General features: G+C 43.4%; 1 protein-coding gene across 1 annotated transcript in view; it reads right to left on the bottom strand.

Annotated features, from left to right (window-relative positions):
• Positions 1–2,998: 2,998 nt before the first annotated feature.
• SMT1 (sterol methyltransferase 1) overlaps positions 2,999–22,313 on the bottom strand; it is a 117,074-nt gene continuing 97,759 nt past the window's right edge. Inside the window, exons 11-13 of the mRNA XM_086515054.1 lie at positions 3,656–3,781; positions 3,454–3,551; positions 2,999–3,363 (exon numbers count right to left, since the gene is read on the bottom strand). Coding sequence (XP_086371180.1) covers positions 3,306–3,363; positions 3,454–3,551; positions 3,656–3,781 — 282 coding nt within the window. The 3' untranslated portion in view covers positions 2,999–3,305. The remainder of the gene's footprint in view (positions 3,364–3,453; positions 3,552–3,655; positions 3,782–22,313) is intronic.

Here is a 22,313-nt window from a genome sequence, read left to right on the forward strand (position 1 = left end):
TAGAGTAATTATGTGAGGAGAATACTTATTTCTCGTAAGATACATCTTCTTCCTCTCAATCTTTTCTCATTCCCTGCTAGCTCTCACCATTTTTGAAGGTGTGTGAGGTCTTGGGACTGAGGCTAGGGACACTAGGTGTGTTTTTCAAGCATAATTTGGTGCATGAAGCTTCCATCTTCATTGCACCAACAAGTTTTGTCAAGGAACACAAAGATTGTATTGTACAAAAGTTTTCTTTGATGAGAAAAGCTATAATACAAAGCCTTTTTGGAGGGAGGACCGGCTCCATGTAAATCCGGTCCTCAACTATTGTCAATTGTTCTATTTCTCTCTCTTTTCAAGTATTGTCTATGCTAAACTAGCTAGGTGAAAATTGCTATGCTGCTTTCTCAAATTATGTACTCTCTCTATGCTCATTAGGAACTTGTTCTTAATGAAATGCTCACTATGTTATCAATTTTCGCTATACACAAGTTACTAGTGCATTAAATGTTACAATTGGCATCTTGCGTACAACCACATGCCTTCAAGATACAAGCGTATGTGATTGCATCTGGAGAGAGGCCCTCGCTTTGCATACGCTAAAAATAGCCGAGAGCTTTTTGGCCGTGCTTGTGTTGCGTGTATCCCGCAATCAATGCACTCCAGGAAACGGCATTCGGGACAAGAAGCTCCTTACATATGTTTTGTGCTTTCTGAAGTGCATCACATTTAGCATATATATCGACCAAGGCATTTCCAAGCACAACAATTTTTGCAACAGCCCTTCACTAGCAATTATCATAGTGAATTTTTAAGCCCATATCAGCATCTTGCATAGAGCCACATGGCTTCAAGATGCATGCATAGGTGATTGCATCTGGACAAAGGCTCTCACTTTGATCCACTAAAAACAGCCTAGAGCTTTCTGCCCTACTCTTGTTGTGCATATCCCCCGCAATGAGTTAACACCGTTCCGAATAGTAAGCTCCTCAAAACACTTTCTGTGCTTGATGAAGTGCACCACATCAACCAAGGCAGTGCTAAGCATGAGATCTCTTTTCAAGAGAATCTTGCATATAGCCACATGTCTTCAAGATGCATGCATAGGTGATAGCATCTAGAGAAAGGCCCTTGCTTCGCACCTGCTGAAAACAGCTCAGAGCTTCCTGCGCGGCCCTTGTCGGGCATATCTTGCAATCAATACGTTTGAAAAGACAACATCCCGCACAAGAGCACCAGATTTGGCATACATATCGACCAAGGTATTGCCAAGTATGACAAGTTTTTCCAACATCCCATAACTAACAATATCAGAATGAATTTTCAACCCCATATCGACATCTTGTGTAGAGCCACATGCCTTCAAAATGCACACATAGGTGATTTCATCTGGAGAGAGACCCTCGCTGAAGCTCTGTGAAGTGAACCATTTAGTGTTGTTCATGTTTACTTTTTTCAAAGTGGTCATGCTAGTCATTTCATACAAAACTATACCCTTTTGACCTATTAGTGAGAAGACCAACTAGGAGAAAATTAATCCTGTGAGGGGCGCTGAAGTGAGGGTTCATAGTTGTTGTTTTTGAAGCTTCTCAAGTACATTGGGCTACGATGGCCCCGTTATGTGCAAGCTACGGCAAAATCACTATGCTACTTCTCAACTAAGCTTAGCAAGACGCTTCTCAACTTAGCTTAGCAAGACGCGACAGAATGTTAGCGCTCTCTCTCTCTCTCTCTCTCTCTCTCTCTGTGTGTGTGTGTGTGGGGGGGGGGGTTTGGGTTGGGGGGTTGTTTAAATAACCTTTAACGCACGATATAGAGAATTTTCAAATCCCCCGGGTAGCATGGACGACCCAGACTAGGAGTGTGAGGTGGCATGAACAACCATGACTAGAATGCACAGTGTGCTAAATCCTAAGTTCATTGAAGTGGGCAAAAACTAAGCAATTGCTTAGTTTTACAAAGCGTCCTGACAGATCTCACAAGATTTTTGAATAAACATCCATGAAAAATGAACCGTTGAGATTTTTTCTTTTCGGGATAGGAAGATTCCTCATTATCTTTATTATTTTTTAATGATTGGATATTCCAAAACTCATTTTAGACACCTTGAAATATCATCTGCGATGTGCTGAATATTTCTTGAAACTACTTTTGCAAAATAATGTCAAGTTGTGTGCTTAAAAACCCCCAAGCAAGCTTCATGGTATGAGTATAATTGGTATGCAAGGCCCTTTTAATGGACTGAAAATGTTCTCACATAGGGTGTGACAGCCTATCAATCAATCATAGACTTCGCATAATAGAAATGATATTTTTTTAAGGCAAACACTTGATCAAAAACTGCCATTGCATTCATTTCCATACTCCAACTCCTTTTGTTCAATTAAAGGGTGTAACCAAACAAAATCATACCTTATTGCTAGAAATGACTGTTTTCAGGTGGCCTTTGACAAATGCTACTAAAATGGGTACAATCCTATCTTGCACCCACCCTTAATCAAGTCCTTGTCCTTGCTAGTTTTTCTTAAAGTGTGTCGAATGCCGTGTGTCTGTGTGTGTGTGTGTCTACGCGCGCACGCACGTGTTCGTTTTGAAAGTACTTTGTATCAATTGAGTATGCCAATTTTGAAACCAGCATGGTTTGCCATTAAACACTGCAAACGAGCTGATCAATCATAACTGGACTTTTTGTGTGCTTTGAAAATGCATTGCTTAATTACATATGGATGTGTCTGTGCCAATTAAGCCAGCTAATTTTGCCAAGGTTTGTAGATGTTATATCCAATTGTAGTGAAGAAAATACAAGAAAGAGGCAATCTCTCTCTCTCTCTCTCTCTCTCTCTCTCTCTCTCTCTCATATGGGAATCAATTGAAATGGGAGAGTAGATGTTTCTATGATGGTGCCCGTGCCCATGCAATTTTCAAGGCTACAAGCAACAACACAAGACAAGAAATAATAGACGCAAGGACAAACAGAGAAGAGAGTAACCGTGCTAGCTACCATGCGACATGAAAAAGAGCTTCAAATGCCGAGCTGTTTGATTCCTAAGACGTTAAGATAAACCTCAACGATACCTTTAAGTTGTCGCGTATGTACATCTTACTAGATATATTTAAATGTAAGACTTCAGTAATTTCACTGACAAGCTATGTGTACAAAGGATGTTGTATCCAAAAAATCATGGTGTTCAAAACTCTTTGAGATTGCTCAGAAACAGTAAGAAGACCGTAGTAGTCAGAAAACTTTCTTGATTTACCAATAATTGGTAAACTTGGTTAAAAACCTTTCCTTTTGTGTTGTCTGACGCAAATCTTTAAAAGTCTCAAGATGCTTCAGGCTTGCGCACCAAGAAAAAATACATAGGTGTGAAGATCTCAGTCCTGCCAAATGATCACAGGGCATGAAGTTAAGCTCTCTATCCTAAACACGAGTTCCAACAAATGTGAGACAGATTTATTTTCTTAACGCACCTTCCCCCAGCAACCAATCCATCTGCGGCTTTCTCTAAAAAGTTGCTGACACGCAGACTACCCTGAGGAGCTAGGCCAACCAGTTCCAAAAACCTCACCTAAAGCAACAAAAAAAAAAAAATACTTTCACCAGTTCAGTTCACAACAAGAAGACATGCAAGCAAAATTCACATTGAAACCACAAAGCTAATCTCTGGCTCACCACATTGTGGGTGAGAAGCCGCCCCATTTTTGTCAGACGGAAACTAGAAACAGAGAGCCGGCTTGTATCGAGTGGCAGGTACCAAGGTACAGGTGAAGACTTTGCCAGGTCGTCCTCCATTAGAACCTGGAACATCTTTGGTATGAGAACTTATGGATCATATCTTTCCTACTATTTGGAAGCATAGCATAAAAACTGATAGCAAAAAGGGATCATCTGAGCTAGCGGTAGGATTAAAATGGAACAGTAAAATTTCAATTTCATAAGCTGGGTTTCACTACAGTTTTTCCTTCCCTACAGAAATGGAAGATTTTACATCAACCCTTCAAAAGGCAAATATTAGCCTCTTTGCTCTTTCAATTTCTTTTAAAATGCAAATCTAGTGTAAACCATAATAGCAGAAACTTCACTCGAGTTGGTGGATTAAACCCTCTCAGTGACAAAAGCATGGTTGGTTTTAGAGTCCCTAGTGTTCGTTGGAGAGTGGCTCTCCAGTCTGAACATAGAGATGACACGATATGAAGGATAGTGCATGATGAGCGCTTGATTGGAGTTGTTAGGGTGGGCTTAGGCATTGAAGAGAGAATGAATGGAGCTAGAAGAAGAAGAAGAAGAAGAAGAGAATTTTAACGTCGTAGGAAACTATCCCAAGAGTCCTTAAAGATCTATCCGACGAGAGTTGAACTCAAGACCTGTTATTCAAGAGGAAGCACAGAATTTTAACGTCGTAGGAAACTATCCCAAGAGACCTTAATAAAGATCTTATATACCTAGATGAATCCATGATAAGCCCAGATTCACCTTTGAAGGAAATGCAAGGTATAGACCCGTGATAGTCACCCACAAGACAATATAACCATCAGCTCCATCATGCATAGTATTGACTAAATACCACCAAAGATCCATACAACGAGGAGAGTTGAACTGTCACAAACGGGAGCGCATAACAATATAAAATATACTCGGATAAATAGAATTTATCACTTAATATTGAAGCCAAAGGATATAGAGAGAAATAGATAGAGAGAGAGAGAGTGTGAGAAGATCGACACAGTACTGGGACCAGAACATGGGCTGGTCCCCCCCCTTAAAGAGAATTCTTTATTAGGGAGAATCTTTTTACAAGCACAAGAACCGGAGAAAACCCCTCCGTTCTAAATCTTTGACTTGATGGTCGTTCCTTCCCACAAGGGAAATCCGAGAGACAATCTCTCAATCCTTTTTCTGTCTGTACTCGGAGTCGAGACTCCGCAGACAATTTCCAAATTCCATTCCCGGAATTCCCAAGCGTAGGCCGAAGCCTTCTCGCTTCTCCTTCGCGATGAAGTACCTGCAAACACACACGCAAACACGTGACAACAATTCGTATGGCGAATCCACAATAGATACCTGTCGCTCTTGCGCGGGAAAAGCGACTTCCGTGCTTCGTAGTCTCGCTATCTCTCGCGTCTTCTGGCGACAGAGTCCTCTTGCTGGCGCTAGCAACCTCTTTTCAGTGAGGGCATGTGGTGCTTTTATAGCTCCTTCCCCACGGCACGAATAGCTGCTCACGTAGAGATCGCGGCCGTTTTTTTTTGTTTTTTCTTTTCTGTTCTACCCGAAATAGGGAGAGAGAATTCGCTGGCTGGTTTTTGTTGCTTTATTTTCTAAGTGGCTGCCCACTTATTAAGTGGACGGCCAGCATATTTTAAAATTGGTCTGAACCTGCCCAAAAACTCAATAAAACCTTATAAGTTTAAAACAATGCTTTTCACAACACTTCCCAGGCGTCCCCGGATGCAACCACATGCACAAATGCAATGCAGACATAGACTTCCTTGTGAGAAAGCATCTGCTTTCCCGAAAGGCAATCCCGCTTTCTCAAAAAGCATTTGTTTTTCCTCAAAGTTTCCTCTGAACCAAGTGCTTGCTTTTCCTTGTGCACAATTCCAACACATTTCGGAATTTCCTCCCGACTATGGATATTCCCTTTCAGATGCACCCGTCACCCACCTTGTGACGCATCAAGAATACCCATCACCTAGTCCTTTCCTACCGAACTTACGGTACAATCTCCTTCACGATGCTCTATGTCACCCATCCTATGACGCATCAGAGATGTCCGTTCCCAAATGGTCGGATACATCATCCCGATGCTCCCTGTCACCCATCCGATGTGACGCATCAGAAGTACGCGTTCCTGGTGGCCTTACAGATATTCCCGTTCTCAGTGTTCCCGTCATTACTTTAAATGACGCACTAGGAATACTCCGTACTCGGATGTCTCCAATGAGAAAAGTCCTCTCACTTAACATTCCAATAATTCATTTAGAATTATTTTTCCTTGGTGTTCCAAGCGAGAAAACCCTCTCACTTATAAATCCAATAATTCATTTAGAATTATTTTTCTGTAAGATGAAGCCAATTTAGCAACATCCCTCTCACTTATAAACAGTTGTCCTCAACTGTAGAGGTCCAACTGAACTACCAGAGAGAAACCGGAAAGATTCCAAATCTTGCTCAATGGTGAGTTGAGCTAGTCCTTTCTCAAAAGAGAACTTAACATTTAAATTAAACAAAAATTAACAATTAAAGAGACCTCGAGGGCAATCATCAAACTTACGAGCCATGTAAGACCTCGTCATTCGCGTCTTTCGAGAATCTGTTAACTCAATTCTACGTTCTCAATCCCGAGAAGAATAATCCTCCTAGAAATCAATCTAGGTCTTTGTCCTTGCACATAATCTTGCTCTATTAGTCCTGAGGATATTAAACCTCTTGTGTCCTCCCACATAGGGAATGCCCAAGTCATAGAGCATTAAGCTCGATGTCTTTCTTTCACAATTTACGATCACCTTAAAGAAGGTTCTTGTTCCGAGCCGTCGCTCAACGTAGGCGGACGGTACCAATCCAAAGATTCCTTGTGCACGACGGCACTTCCTTCCAATCTTATTCTCCTACGAGTTATTACCACTAGCAGTGTTTTCCCGACACCCATTAGCGTCTCTTTCTTGCAAAATCATAAAAAATGATTCACCTTGCAAGCATCAATGACAACTTGCAAAATCTCAGGCAGATAGGATTCTAGCCATAGCATTTTCTGAACGTACGTTCAAACCCGGTTCACAATAGAGCGAACCCTCTTTGATTCTCAGGGATGTTCTCCCATATGTAATTCTTACCATTTTGAAACGGTTGGCAAACTATATTCTTACGAATATAATAGTTCGAATTTATTCCAGCAGCGTGTAAATGCTACTTGACATGCTCATGGAGAAACATATACCGCAACCAAAAGTTGCTACTGTAATGGTAAAAGCACATAGCATACTCAATGATCAACGACCATCAAAAAACCTCTTCTCCGTAGAGAAACTCAAATTCCTTCTACCGAACACACCTCAAATAGAGATTGTCGTGTCGGAATATCCTTGCGCGCAAAAAGGCGCTCAAGAGAGTATAACAAACTCCTGTCCAGTTTCTTAGCATAGGTCTGCATCTTCGTGTGTTATCCATGTACTCAAAAGTATACATAATTCTTAAGCTGTGTTAGAGTTTCGATGAACCTGGGAAATTACCTTCCCTTGTAAGATCCTTAGAGCGAAGATGCTAAACTTGACGATCCCTTGGCTCAATCTTAGAGCAAAACCCGCTCATCAAATAATCTAGGATTTTAATCCCTGGATTCCTCAAGTACAAGCCGTAGTCGTCGCTTGTTCCTTCCCTCCTAAAGAGAGTGTTCATTCACTTGTGCAAAAAGCACTACCATATCTTCCCTTACCGTGTAGGGGGTGTGGGCTTAAAGAGTATTCAAGCTTCATGAAAGCTTTTCTTTGCTTGAAAGCTCAGAATGGTTCCTTCATAATTTCCTACCCGCAGTAGCAGGTAATCTGTTCGAGAATTACCGGATACCAGATCAATTATGGACCTTCCAGATGGTTAAGCAAAGTAGTTCATCGTATAAAACAATGTTCTGACTCAACCCTACTCTCATAAGCACTCAAGAGTGATCAGTCTTGGCTAGACTTATCCTCAAAGACGTAACTTTGATCAGACCTGCCCTCTCACTTGAAGTTTGAGGGTCTTCTATTCAAAAAACTCAGGAGTTAGATTGAATTCCCTTACTCCAAACTTTCTCCGGATAGCAACGTATCCTTCGAGGAGAGGTAACAAAAATTCATTGTTTCTGTGTTCAATGGTTCCCGTCCCACTGTGGGGATTAGATTCTATGTACACTGAGGTGTACACTTTCAGCTTGTATTGCTGTCTCCACCATCTACTGCAAAGTATTTTGCAGATGGGTTTACAAAATTTGGGCAAAAGTCTCGTTAAATTTGTTCATCTTTCCTTCCTTAGAGAGGATCAAGAATGGAGCTACCTTGGCAAGAGTGAACAACTGCTTGCTTTGACTCGCTCGTGTTCCTATTGGACAAACCGATCCCAATCTTCTTAGACGCCTTCCTCAAAGTGTAGAGGAAAAAAATTTTGTCCGAAAATTCAGCCTTGAATTGAATCCAAGTCTTGTTGTAAGTTCCTTGCACAGCTTTGGTATACCACCAAGTACTTGCAATCCCCTTGAGGTGTTTGGTCACATGCCTCACCTTCGACGCTTTTTCAAAAATTGCCGTTCGCAAAGGCAACTTCAAACTGTCGAATGAAAGCGGTAGCTTTCAGGACATCTTCCCTTCCGTCAAAAGTATCAAACTTGACTGGAGTGTTCCTAGGTCTAGAGACCTTCTTCCTATCCTTCCCAAAATGACGGGATTTCTTGGCTATGGTTCTGGATTGACGTTCATGGATATTTTCTGGATTCTGAACGATCTCGGACATTCCGCTCCTTGGATTCTCTAGGTTCTTGAGCATCATGCTCTTGTTGCCTTCTCAGAGAATCCCAAGTCTTGTGTCGAGAATTTTTTTTTCCAACTCTGCGAGCTTTTCCTACAGGACTTAGGTTTCCGCCTGCTCACTTCTCTCTTGGCTTGTCATGGCTTCTTTCCGTATCTTCCCAGAGTCGTCCTCCTTTACAGAGAAAGAAAGGAGACCATGCTCTGATACCACTGTCACAAACGGGAGCGCATAACAATATAAAATATACTCGGATAAATAGAATTTATCACTTAATATTGAAGCCAAAGGATATAGAGAGAAATAGATAGAGAGAGAGAGAGAGTGAGAAGATCGACACAGTACTGGGGACCAGAAGATGGGCTGGTCCCCCCCCTTAAAGAGAATTCTTTATTAGGGATAATCTTTTTACAAGCACAAGAACCGGAGAAAACCCCTCCGTTCTAAATCTTTGACTCGATGGTCGTCCCTTTCCGTAAGGGAAATCCGAGAGACAATCTCTCAATCCTTTTTCTGTCTGTACTCGGAGTCAAGACTCCGCAGACAATTTCTGAATTCCGTTCCCGAAATTCCCAAGCGTAGGCCGAAGCCTTCTCGCTTCTCCTTCGCGATGAAGTACCTGCAAACACACACGCAAACACGTGACAACAATTCGTATGGCGAATCCACAATAAATACCTGTCGCTCTTGCGCGGGAAAAGCTACTTCCGTACTTCGTAGTCTCGCGATCTCTCGCGTCTTCTGGCGGCATAGTCTTCTCTTGCTGGCGCTCGCAACCTCTTTTCAGTGAGGGCATGTGGTGCTTTTACAGCTCCCTCCCCACGGCACGAATAGCTGCTCACGTAGAGATCGCGGCCGTTTTTTTTTTTTGTGTTTTCTTTTCTGTTCTACCTGAAATAGGGAGAGAGAATTCGTTGGCTGGCTTTTGTTGCTTTATTTTCTAAGTGGCTGCCCACTTATTAAGTGGACGGCCAGCATATTTTAAAATTGGTCTGAACCTGTCCAAAAACTCAATAAAACCTTATAAGTTTAAAACAATGCCTTTTACAACACTTCCCAGGCGTCCCCGGATGCAACCACATGCACAAATGCAATGCAGACATAGACTTCCTTGTGAGAAAGCATCTGCTTTCCCGAAAGGCAATCCCGCTTTCTCAAAAAGCATCTGTTTTTCCTCAAAGTTTCCTCTGAACCCATCTTCATTCAAGTGCTTGCTTTTCCTTATGCACAATTCCAACACAGTCCGGAATTTCCTCCCGACTATGGATATTCCCTTTCAGATGCACCCGTCACCCACCTTGTGACGCATCAGGAATACCCATCACCTAGTCCTTTCTACCGAACTTACGATACAATCTCCTTCACGATGCTCTATGTCACCCATCCTATGACGAATCAGAGATGTCCGTTCCTGGATGGTCGAACACTTCTTCCCGATGCACCCTTTCTAAGGATGCAAAGCAAGCAAGAGCAGTTGCATGACATGCTTTTAGAAGGGGCCAACGACAATTGGTGCATCACCCAAGGGATGTTGAGACATTGCTTTCTTTCATGAGTCTAAGAAGGATATGTTATGCTTTGGTGAGGGCCCAACAAGTGGGCATATAAGTGACAAATGAGGAGTCTTGTAGCCCTAAGGTGACTCGCCATTCTTACATCTAGGGACACCTGGGTTATGATTGTGTAAGCATAATTTTGAATTTTCAGCTGATAAGTTTTTATTGTGTTTTTAATAGGTTCATACCGTTTTGAAAGTGTCCTGCCGCCCACTTGCCAAATTTATGGCCAAAAAGCTAGGTGCCCCCTTCTCTCTCTCTCTCTCTCTCTCTCTCTCTCTCTCTCTCTCTCTCTCTCTCTCTCTCTCTCTCTCTCTCTCTCTCTCTCTCTCTCTCTCTCTGTGAAAAAGTCAGGGCTATATATTACTGAGTACAATATAATCCCCAGCGGATGCCAAAATAGCCTATCACGTGGGGTGTACAAGTTGAATGTAAGGAGGAGAGCCACTATAGTGACAACTCGACTAGAACAATCTCATGGTGGTCGGTGTGATGAGTGGAGGAGAAACCACCGAGGAGGGGCATAATGCCACGTAATCTGGCCACCTGTAAGTGTGAAGAAGAGTGGGGATCGTGCCAACGCCGAAGGAAGGCAAATCGGCGAGCCTCGGCTGCTCGAGATGTACCTGAGGAAGAATCCCACTGCCAAATCAGGGTATGAATGATGTCCAGCCAAATGGCAGTGAGGGTATCCTGAAGGAGCTGCGGAGTCGCACTTAGAATGTGGAGACAACGAGCTCTCCAAACATTCCATAGTGTAATACTAGTGATGAATGAAAAAACTTCATCACGTGTCTGAGAATCCCCCTGCCAAGCAATCTGTGGTAGCATAGCCAAAGTACCTCGCCGATAACTAGCCGATGTGAGCATAAAGGCTGGATCTGTGTCTGAGTCCTCGGAGAAAAGATGGGGGCCGGGCATCGGCATCAACCATGAGACAGATCCCCAAGTAAGAAATCCATGCTGAACACCGGCTCTGCTAAGTAGAAAGCAAACTGCAAGCCACACTACATGGGAAGCTGAGCATGACCAAAGACAGCAGGTGACTCAAGTAGTCGCAAAGGACAGCGAGTACATAACGGATCATGACCCATAGTAGCTAGCCAAGTCCCAACTGGAAGTCCCGCATGTGCAATCATCCACATGAAGAAAGAAATACGACGAGCCGCATGTGAATCCCAGATGGCGAATCAAAACTGCTGCAGATAGGCATGGGAGAGGCCTGAATGTAACCAAAAACGCATACGAGTGGGCTGCTATGGCTGCTGTCTCATCAATGCTAACCGTCCAATCTTGACAGTGTACTCAAAGAAGGATACAGGTGCACCGGTGGGGTCAAAGTAAGGCCAATGCCACTCGCCTGGGTCCCAATAAAGCTGAGATAGGGCACGACCCTCCCACACCCAAAGCCTCCAAAGTGCAGCATCAACGGAAGCGAAACGAGGGTCAACACAACGACGCTTCCCGCGGGAGCCAACTACTCTGATGGCCTCCTATCGAGCTCCGGGAAGGGCAAGTGTGGGGGAGCAGGAGAGAGAGCCCACTTGCTACTCTATGCAATGGGAGTGAAGGAGAAGAGGAGAGTGGCGCAGAAGAAGCACACGCAGAAAAACGTGAGAGAGAGAGAGAACTCGTAGAAGTTTGGGAAAAGTCACAATCGTGACATTTTGGGCTTGACCTTTGAGTATATGAGTAAGTGACTAGGGGGCCATTCACACTTGGGCCCCCTCACTTATAAGTCTTTTAACTTATAAGTTAATAAGTACAAGGCACTTAGGCCTTTATTCCCTAACAACCTCCCACCTAAAGGCAATGTACCTTGGGAGATCAAAGAATCACCTAACTATGATACATCAGCTGATCATGCACTTACTCATCCAACACCCATCATCTGACGGCAATATGCAAACCGCTCTGCTGGAAGACTCTTGGTCAAAAGATCTGCAGGATTGTCATCTGTGTGCACCTTGACAAGTGTAATGCTCTTGTCATCAAGCACACTCCTGATAAAATGATACTTCACCTCTATGTGCTTTGTCTTGGCATGAAAAACAGGATTCCTTGCAAGCATAATAGCACTCTGACTATCACAGTGTAGCACAGGAACCGGTGACTTAATGCCAAGCTCTTCTACCAAACGCATGAGCCACAAAGCTTCTTTGCATGCCTTAGTGGCAGCCACATACTCAGCCTCAGTGGTAGACAAAGCAACACATTTTTGCAGTCTAGAAATCCAAGAAACTGCACCTCCTGTGAATGTAAACACATATCCAGAGGTAGACTTCCTGCAATCTGGATGTCCAGCAAAATCTGCATCTGTAAAGCCATGCACAGATGTCTCACTCTTCCCAAAACAAATGCACAAGTCTTTAGTGCCTTTCAAGTATCTCAAGATACACTTCACTGCTTCCCAATGCTTTTTGCCAGGATTGCTCATGTACCTGCTTACCACTCCCACCGCAAATGCAATGTCCGGACGTGTAGCAACCATAGCATACATCAAACTGCCAACGGCTGATGCATAAGGAATCTTGGCCATTTCAGCCCGCATATCATTTGTGTTTGGGCAGTCATGTGCAGTCAGTTTTACATATGGAGGCAGCGGAGTACCAAGTGCCTTTCCCCCATCCATATGAAAACGATGTAGCACCTTATTAACATAATCTCGTTGAGATAGATACAGACGCCTGTTGGGTCTATCTCGAGAGATACGCATGCCCAAAATATGATTAGCATCACCAAGATCCTTCATGTCAAAGCGATTCTTTAAGCTTTGATGTAATGCATCCAACTCCGTGACATTTTTACCCGCAATAAGCATGTCATCAACATACAAAATCAGCAATAGAAGAGATCCATCACTTACCGTTTTGATATACAAACAGTGATCAGAATTACTTCTTTTGTATCCTTGAGACCTCATGAATGTATCAAACTTGTGATACCATGCACGGGGAGACTGTTTCAAACCATACAAGCTCTTCAAGAGTCTATATACTTTCTTCTCTTGCCCCTTTGACACAAAACCTTCTGGCTGCATCATATAGATCATCTCAAGCAAATCGCCATGCAAAAACGCTGTTTTGACATCCATTTGCTTTAACTCCATATCTTCAGAAGCAACCAGGCCTAAAACAAGACATAATGTGGCAAGCTTTACAACAGGAGAAAAAATCTCATCAAAATCAACACCATGCTTTTGCTTGTACCCTTTAGCAACCAAACGTGCCTTGTACTTAGAAGAAGCATCAGATGTGACCTTGGTCTTGTAAACCCATTTACATGGCAGAGCCTTATGCCCTTTAGGCAAATCAACCAAGTCCCATGTATGGTTTTTCTCCAAAGACTGCATTTCCGAAACCATTGCTTTGAACCATTTCTTACTGTCTTCCCGTTGCATAGCCTCTTTATAGCAAGACGGCTCACCACAATCAGTAAGCATGACATAGTCCAAAGACGGTTCATATCTATCGGGGGGCCTTGTCACCCGAGTAGACCTACGCACCCAATGATCCATAACAGGTGGATTTTCAGCCTGTAAACCATCAAAAACAGCAGGCTGTTCAGCCGGTTGCATCGCAACAACGGGCGGTCTAGGAGCATCAACCTGTTCCCCTACCTGTGGTGCATCAATGGCAACTTGTTGGGGCTGATTTTCAGCAGCTAATGGCTGATTTTCAGCACCATTTTCAGCATGTAAAGGCTGCTGAACATTGGGCCTTCTTGGCTGTCCATATGTAACATCTTCACGAAAAACAACCCGGCGCACTTCCTCGACCTTTGTGGGCTGTTTGTGCATGCAATTCTCATTGAAGATGATATCATTGCTGCGTATGATTTTCCGTAATGCGGGATCCCATAATCTATACCCCATTTCACCATCCTCTCCATATCCTAGGAAAATGCATTTATGAGACTTTGGTTCTAGTTTGGTGCGCAGTTCACTCCGAATGTGAACATAGGCCTCACAACCAAACACTCTTAAATGTGCATATGAGGGTGGCTTGCCAGACCACACCTCCTTAGGCACCTTTCCACCCAAAGCCTTGCTAGGTGAGCGATTAATCAAGTGAATAGCTGTTTGCACAGCTTCTGCCCAAAAACCATGAGGTAATGCAGCATGTGACAGCATACTCCGAACTTTCTCTTGGATAGTCCGGTTCAACCTCTCTGCAACTCCATTCTGAGAGGGATTAAAAGGAGCCGTGAGCTCTCTTTTAATACCTTTAGTAGCACAAAAGTCAATAAATGCTTTTGATACATACTCCCCCCCATTGTCTGAGCGCAAAGACCTAAGCTTCTTTTCTGTTTGATTCTCAACAAACGCAAGAAACTTCTTGAAAGTATCCAAAACATCGCTTTTAGCACGTATTGGATACACCCACACCTTACGTGTAGCATCATCGATAAACGAGACAAAATATTTCTTTCCCCCTAAGGACAACTGTGGCATTTCACATACATCGGAATGCACTAAGTCTAACCTGTCAGACTTCAAAGAAAGAGACCTTTTGTGCGGTGTTTGACTGTGCTTACCATAAATACAGTGCTCACAATGAGAAAAATCAGCATACCTCAAACACCGCAAATAACCACAACTAGACAGAGTTTCCATTCCTCTTTTACTCATGTGTCCCAACCGGCCATGCCACAAAGAAACACTTGGCTGCTCGGTTACGGCGACAACATGGTCACGCACACTAGATACATGCAAAGGATACAAAGTGTCCGATTTACAACCCTTGTCTACAATCCGGGCCCCTTTACAAATTTTCCACTTGCTATCACCAAAAGTGGTGTGATAGCCTGCATCATCTAGCTGCCCTATACTAATCAAACTCTTCTTGAGTTGTGGCACATAGCGCACTTTGTGCAAAACAAAAGTCATACCATTAGCAAAGGAAAACTGGACACTGCCAATACCTGCAATGTCACATGCATAGTTATCTCCCAAATAAACAGTGCCCTGCACCTCACCTGAGTACTGTGTAAACCAATCCCTATGAGGTGTTACATGAAAGGAGGCACCTGAATCAAGAATCCAAGTATGCATGTCCACATCAGAACCCATAGCAAGGGTATGTGCATCCACAGAAGAGGCATTGAGTACATCAGTGCTGCTGTCACTGTCACAACTACTAGCAACATTGATTTCCTCAATCAACACAGTGCTCTTCTTGGCATTTCCCTTGTCCTTTGCATCAGTTTCAGCACCCTTGTTCTTCTCTTTCTTCCACTCATAGCATTCCCGTTTATAATGCCCTTTCTTTCCACAATGATGACACACAACATCTTTCCTACGAGATTTGCTGCGTGCCCTGTCCTTACTGTCAGATTTCTCCCTCTGTTGAGACCTGCCTCTCAAGTGCAATGCATTAGAAGACCCACCTGTGGTGTTCTTCCTGTTCATCTCTTCCATCAAGAGAGAACTCTCTACATCTGCATACTTAAGTGACGCACTTGAGTTACTAAGAGCTGTCCGGAATACATCCCAACTCTCGGGCAATGTGCATAGCAGAAAAGTAGCTTTGAACTCCTCATCAATCGTGAATTTCAGCTCTGTCAGTTGGCTGAAAATAGAATTGAATTCATTGAGGTGCACTGACATGTGCGTGCCCTCCTTCATGCGGAGATCCATAAGCTTCTTAAGCCAATACACTTTACTGGCAGCACTCTGCTGGGCATACAACTCGTCTAAACGCTTCCACATGCCCCATGCTGTCTGCTCATTCTCTACATTGAAGAGTAAATTGTCAGACACCGAAAGCATGATCGTGGAGCGAGCCAACTCGTTCACTTCTTCCCATTCTTCAACCTCCATATCATTCGGTCTCACACCCTGTAACTTAATAGGTTTCGCATGTTTCTTCTGCAACATCACATTATAATATTGCTTCTTCCATATAGCAAAGTTATGGGCCCCTTCAAGCTTGTGAACGTGCAACAAATTGCCACTTTCACTGCTAGAAGCCATTCTGAGTGATTGCAAACACTGAAACCCTGTTTTGCCGACCTAAACACGCCCAAATGTGCGTAATCGGACAAAAAACAGCTTGCTGTTACAGAAAAACAGCGAGCAAATTTCACGCGAAATCACCCCAAAACGGCGTACATTCACTGCCAAACCCTTACCAAAGGTTTCCACAAGGTGTATACATCATTTGCTTGCTGAAATTCCCTGTTTTAGGGCAAAAATCAGACCTGTAAACACCTGTTTTGCTGAATTTTCAGAACCTCGTTGGTGGAAACACCTGTAAGATTGACCTGTGAGACTTGCCCTAATGAAATTGCATCAAATTGACCCCGAAATTGGTCAATTTCAGCAGAAATAGGCTGCTGTTCGCCAGTTTTTGAAACCCTAATTTTGGGGAAACTGTCACCGGAGGTCGATTCTACACGGTGAGAGGATCCCTTCCCGACAGAGTTGATCGAAAACGGTTGAATATCCTTCCCGCAGCGAGCAAGAACAGAATTCTGACCTGTGTTGCGAAAATGGCTCTCTTGAAAACCCTAAAGCTCTGATACCATGTGTGGGGGAGCAGGAGAGAGAGCCCACTTGCTACTCTATGCAATGGGAGTGAAGGAGAAGAGGAGAGTGGCGCAGAAGAAGCACACGCAGAAAAACGTGAGAGAGAGAGAGAACTCGTAGAAGTTTGGGAAAAGTCACAATCGTGACATTTTGGGCTTGACCTTTGAGTATATGAGTAAGTGACTAGGGGGCCATTCACACTTGGGCCCCCTCACTTATAAGTCTTTTAACTTATAAGTTAATAAGTACAAGGCACTTAGGCCTTTATTCCCTAACAGCAAGGTGCGGAGAGGTGGCATCACATGTCAATCTAGCATGAATCCCCTGAGACTCGTCAGTATCAACTGTGAATAGCATGGTGTCTAAACGAGCTAATAAGAGAGTGCTCTGAGCAAAGAGGCCTTCCCAACCACAATGGGGAGGCATCTGAACCGTGCCTCGCATGACTGCATCCCACTGTGAAGGAACGGCGGAAGCAATCTCAAGCAGTCTGTCTGTCACCCCACGACCAATGTCATAATGTTCTGCCACAAAATCAGCATCTAGCATACGTGTCTCATGAAACAACCGCATAGAGGCAGCAGGGCCCAATCAATGTGAGTCCTCTCTCCAAGCTGACGAGGTGGATCTCTCTCTCTCTCTCTCTCTCTCTCTCTCTCTCTCTATATATATATATATATATATATATATATATATATATATATATATATATATATATATAAAGAAACAGCATGCACTATGTCTCCTTCTCTCTAGGCGACATGCTCTATTTTTACAAGGAAGAGACCCCAACACCCCTATTCTTGCCATGCAGCCGGGGGTTATAAAAGCTATCACAAAATGATGACGTGGCATGCCCAACTGGAAGAGAAATGGCCGAGTGGACAAGAGGAGCTGACCCTTGAAGATGGGCCGTGGCCCTACCAACTGAAAGAACTTATGGACCAGCGGCCATCGAGGGGCTTGAAACCCTAAAAACAAGGAAAGAAAGGAAAGGGAATCAATTAGTAGATCAAAGAATTCCATAGATCGAGATTGAGGTGCCAAGGACAGGGAGGACAGAAGGGCTACCAATAGGTCAAAGGGCACAAGAAAAGAACTGAAAGGTGAGCTAGATCCACCGGATAATTTGGTCGTACTTTTTGGCCCTCGATGCAAAGTGGATGGAGGAAGAGAATCTCGGAAATTCTCTTCAGAGAGAACTGTACCTTGAAGCTTTTGGGCCATAAGCAATGTCTATGCCAAAAGTTACTCATAAATCAACAGGTTGAATCTGGTGCGGTGTCACAAAGTGATGACGTGGCGTGACCACCCGGACAAACTGAAAGTTATAAGTTACAACAACTTATGGGCCCTGGGGACACAAGACAATTTAAAATAAAAGTTCACATGAAAGACGGCTAATGTGGTTGGACGTACGGACATCCACAATTTGCGGCGGAATTTCCGCTAGGCTGCGCTGCAGCTTTTGGAACCAGATGCTTTTAAGACTTCAAGCTTTTCATGTTTTGTTTTTGGGGCTCTGCTTTTGAGGCATCCCTTGTAAGAATAAAAGAGCCCTCGGGACTCTCTCTCTCTCTCTCTCTCTCTCTCTCTCTCTCTCTCTCTCTCTCTCTCTCTCTCTCTCTCTCTCTCTCTCTCTCTCTCTCTCTCTATATATATATATATATATATATATATATTAAAGTTCAATGATTTTGAAGTTTCTCTTCGTATGTTGCTATTGATTTCTCGCTTGGAGTGTCCAAGCCTATTACATGCGGTGCGGACTGCACAAGAGGGGAGCCATTCCACTCCCTTGTCACAGATTGCCTACATTGAACATAGCCACTAATTTCTCTTTGAGATTTTAGGGTACTGACGGCGGGTTGATAGTATTTTGCGGAATGACTTTATAAATTGTGTGCAATGGTTGAAAATTTCCTTGACTGAACTAAAAACATATGCTCTTTCATGTGTGTATTGTTAGAGACATGTAGAGAAAGATGAAATGTCTGCAACATTTTGTCTCATGAATGTTTGAACTTAGTGCATCTAGACATTTATTAGAGTTTGGTGAGATCTGGTTGTGATGGCTAAGTGAATGTGAACTGAATGAGATTCTAGTGCATCAAAATGTCTATCTGGATGGGATGATTAAATACTGGAGTTAGTGCATCAAGAGTTCCAGAAGGATGAGATGACTGCACAATGATCTAGGTGCATCAAGAGTTCTAAACGAATGAGATGGCTGATTGAATGATTGAAACACGGTTTTCAGTGTGAGAACTAAGTGTGTGATTTGTGAACTGCATGCCATGTGGATGTACTGTCTTATGGGGATGGTCATAGCATGGTTTGCTTGATTGAAATGTGAAAAGAAAGTATATGAATTTGATAGTAACAAGATTTAGTAGATCAGGACATCCTTGAACAGATCAGTACGATCTAGATGTGATTGCTAAATGGTTACAATGATCAAAATTTGTATCTAAGGCCCTAAACAAAAATGTGATTGATCAGTGATTGATGTCTTTCTAGATTGATGTCTTTCTAGAAGTGCTGGATTGGTGGAGTTTGGTACATGAGTACATAGAGTCAATGTCTAGTGAAGAAGGTTTCTGTCCTTTGGCTGTTTTTGCAAGCATATAATCAAGGGCGATTACAATTCTTTCAAGAGGGGGGAATGTCACAAAGTGATGACATGGCAAGCCCAACTGGAAGAGAAATGGCCGAGTGGACAAGAGGAACTGAACCTCAAGATGGGTCGTGGGGCTACCAACTAATAGAACTTATGGACCACTAGCTGAGGGGCCTAAAACCCAGAAAATCCCGAAGCTTGAACTCTACAGCTGATTTTCGTAAAATACACTGACATGCTGATGTGGCAGTCCGTACAAACGATGACGTGGCACGACAGTCGGATTTTCCACGCAAATTACGTTGGGTGCTTTTTAGCTTTTGAGAGTAGAGGCTTTTGGCGATTAGTGCTTTTGAACTAATTACTTTTGGGCCTCTGCTTTTGCAGCATCCCTTGTACGTTTAAAAGGAGCACTTGAGGCCTCACCCTGTAGAGCATCTGGACGCAAAGTCTGAGAGGAGAGGACCCTCAAGAGTTGTACCCTATTGTGAGCAACAATAAAGAAATACCAAAAGGGGCGCCAGTCTTTGGGGCCAATGCATCTGGGCGCGGGAACTCTCTCTCTCTCTCTCTCTCTCTCTCTCTCTCTCTCTCTCTCTCTCTCTCTCTCTCTCTCTCTCTCTCTCTCTCTCTCTTAAAATTCAGTGATTTTGAAGTTTTTGTTTCGTGTGTTGCTATTGATTTCACACTTGGGAGTGTCCAAGCCTATAACAAAAGCATCCTCTCTCACCCTCGGGCATAAAAAAAAAGGACGCCACAGTGCTACCCATGCTGTTGCAGATTTCAGCCATCATGACGATGCTGTAGAGAACCCCAACGGTTGCCCCAAGCGTATCACACAATGCGAGGACCAAGTAGACAAGTGCCATTGCGAAGAAGTACCTTTAGATATTGTTTCCATCGTGATAAGTTGCTGATTTTCTCTGTTTTCAGCCCATACACGTCATAGATGGGCTGATCTACGAGAAGGAATCTGAGAGCACACCGTTCCGGTGTGTAGATCCGGAAGAGAAGGTCCTCTACACCGAGTTCTCTTCGGAGAACTTGCTTTCTGAATTCGAGTCTTCACATGTGATGTGTTTAGATGGCTTGATCTATGAGTGTTTCTTTGCAGGTGTCCTCCCTTCGCACCAGGGAGTAGGAGCAGCAACCAGTAAGGGTTTCTGCATGAGAAAAGCCAAAGGGTTAAGACTGGGAGTAAATCCATAGGTCTAAGAGTAGTAGACTCTCTGGTTGGGATTCATAACTCTTTAGGAGTTGGTATAGAGTGGGAACATAGTTGTAGGGACGCCATGCCTTGAGACTAGAAAGTGTGTTCCCCAATTGAGAACCTGGTCCTTGAGGATTCTGAGTGGGGAACCGAGGTTCCTGAGATTAAGGATTTCCCTTGAGATTGGGAAGCAGAGGCTTCCGAGTTCCATTGACTTTGAGATCTAGAACGAACGTAGGAATACGTCCGGTTCACGTGCTTGTATGATAAATTTTCTTCCCAATAACAAAGATACTCTTAAAGGGGGGGTGGGGGTGGGGGGGGCAACCAGCCCATCTGCTAGCCCCTAGTACTGAATCGCTAGTCTCTCTCTCTCTCTCTCTCTCTCTCTCTCTCTCTCTCTCTCTCTCTCTCTCTCTCTCTCTCTCTCTCTGTACGTGCGTGTGTGTGTGGGCTTGATAAAGTCTATTCTTCAAAGTATATTCGATATCATTAAGAATTCCCATTTGTGACAGTGGTGTCAGAGCAAGGTCTCCTCTCTTTCCCTGCAAAGGAAGACAACTCGGGGAAGATGAGCATGGGAAGAAGCCACAGCAAGTCAAGAGAGAAGCAAGCACGAAGAGCTTGAGGACTTGCAAAGCAAGCTCGTGAAGTCGGTAAAAATTTTCTCTATGCAAGAAAGTTGATAAGACAACTCGCTGAGAAGACGACAAGAGCAAGATGCTCATGAACCTAGAGAATCCTAGGAGCAGAATGGTCAAGATCATACAAGTGCGCCGAATTCTCCTTTCCCTATCACCCACAATTTCATCTCACTTCTCCTTCAGAATATCCATGAACATCAAGTCCAAAATAGCAAAGAAATCCCATCATTCCAGGAAAGATATGAAAAAACTCTCTAGACCTGAGAAGGATCCAATCAAGTTGATACTTTTGAAATTGCTTTTGCTGACAGCAATTTCTGAGAAGAGTCGAAGATGATGCAAGTGTGTAGGGGACTGCGGGTTATACCAAAGCCTTAAGAGAAAAGATTTAAGAATCCATTCACGATCAAGTTTTCCAAGCAATCTTTTCCTCTACACTTTGAGGAAGGCATAAATGAAGAGTGGGATCAGTTTTCCCAAAAGGAGCACATGCGAGCCACGGATTATGTGGACGGGTATTAGTTCACTCTTTCCAAGGTGGCTCCATTCTTAAACCTTTCTGATGAAGAAAAAATGAAGAAGTTTGACAGACTTTTACTCGAACTTCGTAGAAGCATGAAGATGCAATCGCAAGATACTTTACAGTGGATGGTGGAATCAGCAATGCAAGTTGACAATCTAGTCTACGAGGAACATAATTTCTTCAGTGGGATGAGCAAACACAACATGAGTATTATTTACTCGGGTACATGGATAAGGAATCAAGTAGTAGACCTTGTTGCTAAAGAGAGTCGACTACAAAGTTTTTTCTGTTGAACAGAATCAGGTCAACCAACTCCCTTTCAAGGAAAAGTAATGGAATGTACGATACTCTTTTGAGTGCCTTTTTGTGCGCAATGATATTCCAACACGAGAATCTCTCTTTGTGTCACAAATGATGACGTGGTATGGCCACCCGGACAAATCCCTGGCAGATAAAATAGCTTTTAAAGTTGTTCCAACTTATGGCAACCTGCAGAAATTCCGCAAATCACACAAAGTGGTTTTGGCTCAAGCTTTTGGAACTTGAAGCTTTTGATTTTGAAGCTTTACATGTACTGCTTTTGAGAGGCCATGGGCCTTAAATATGTACAAAGAGGGCCTCCTACACTTAGTTTGGTTGACGAGCACTGAGAAAAGAGGACCCTCATATTATAACTTTGCTCAAGCATTAAGATAAAAATAAACAATGGAAAGGGGCGCCAGACTTTGGGACCAATACCTCTGGGCACGGAA

Source organism: Adiantum capillus-veneris, chromosome 6 (genome assembly GCF_014529385.1).
Source record: "Adiantum capillus-veneris isolate H3 chromosome 6, ASM1452938v2, whole genome shotgun sequence".
In the NCBI taxonomy this organism is placed as follows: Eukaryota; Viridiplantae; Streptophyta; class Polypodiopsida; order Polypodiales; family Pteridaceae; genus Adiantum; species Adiantum capillus-veneris.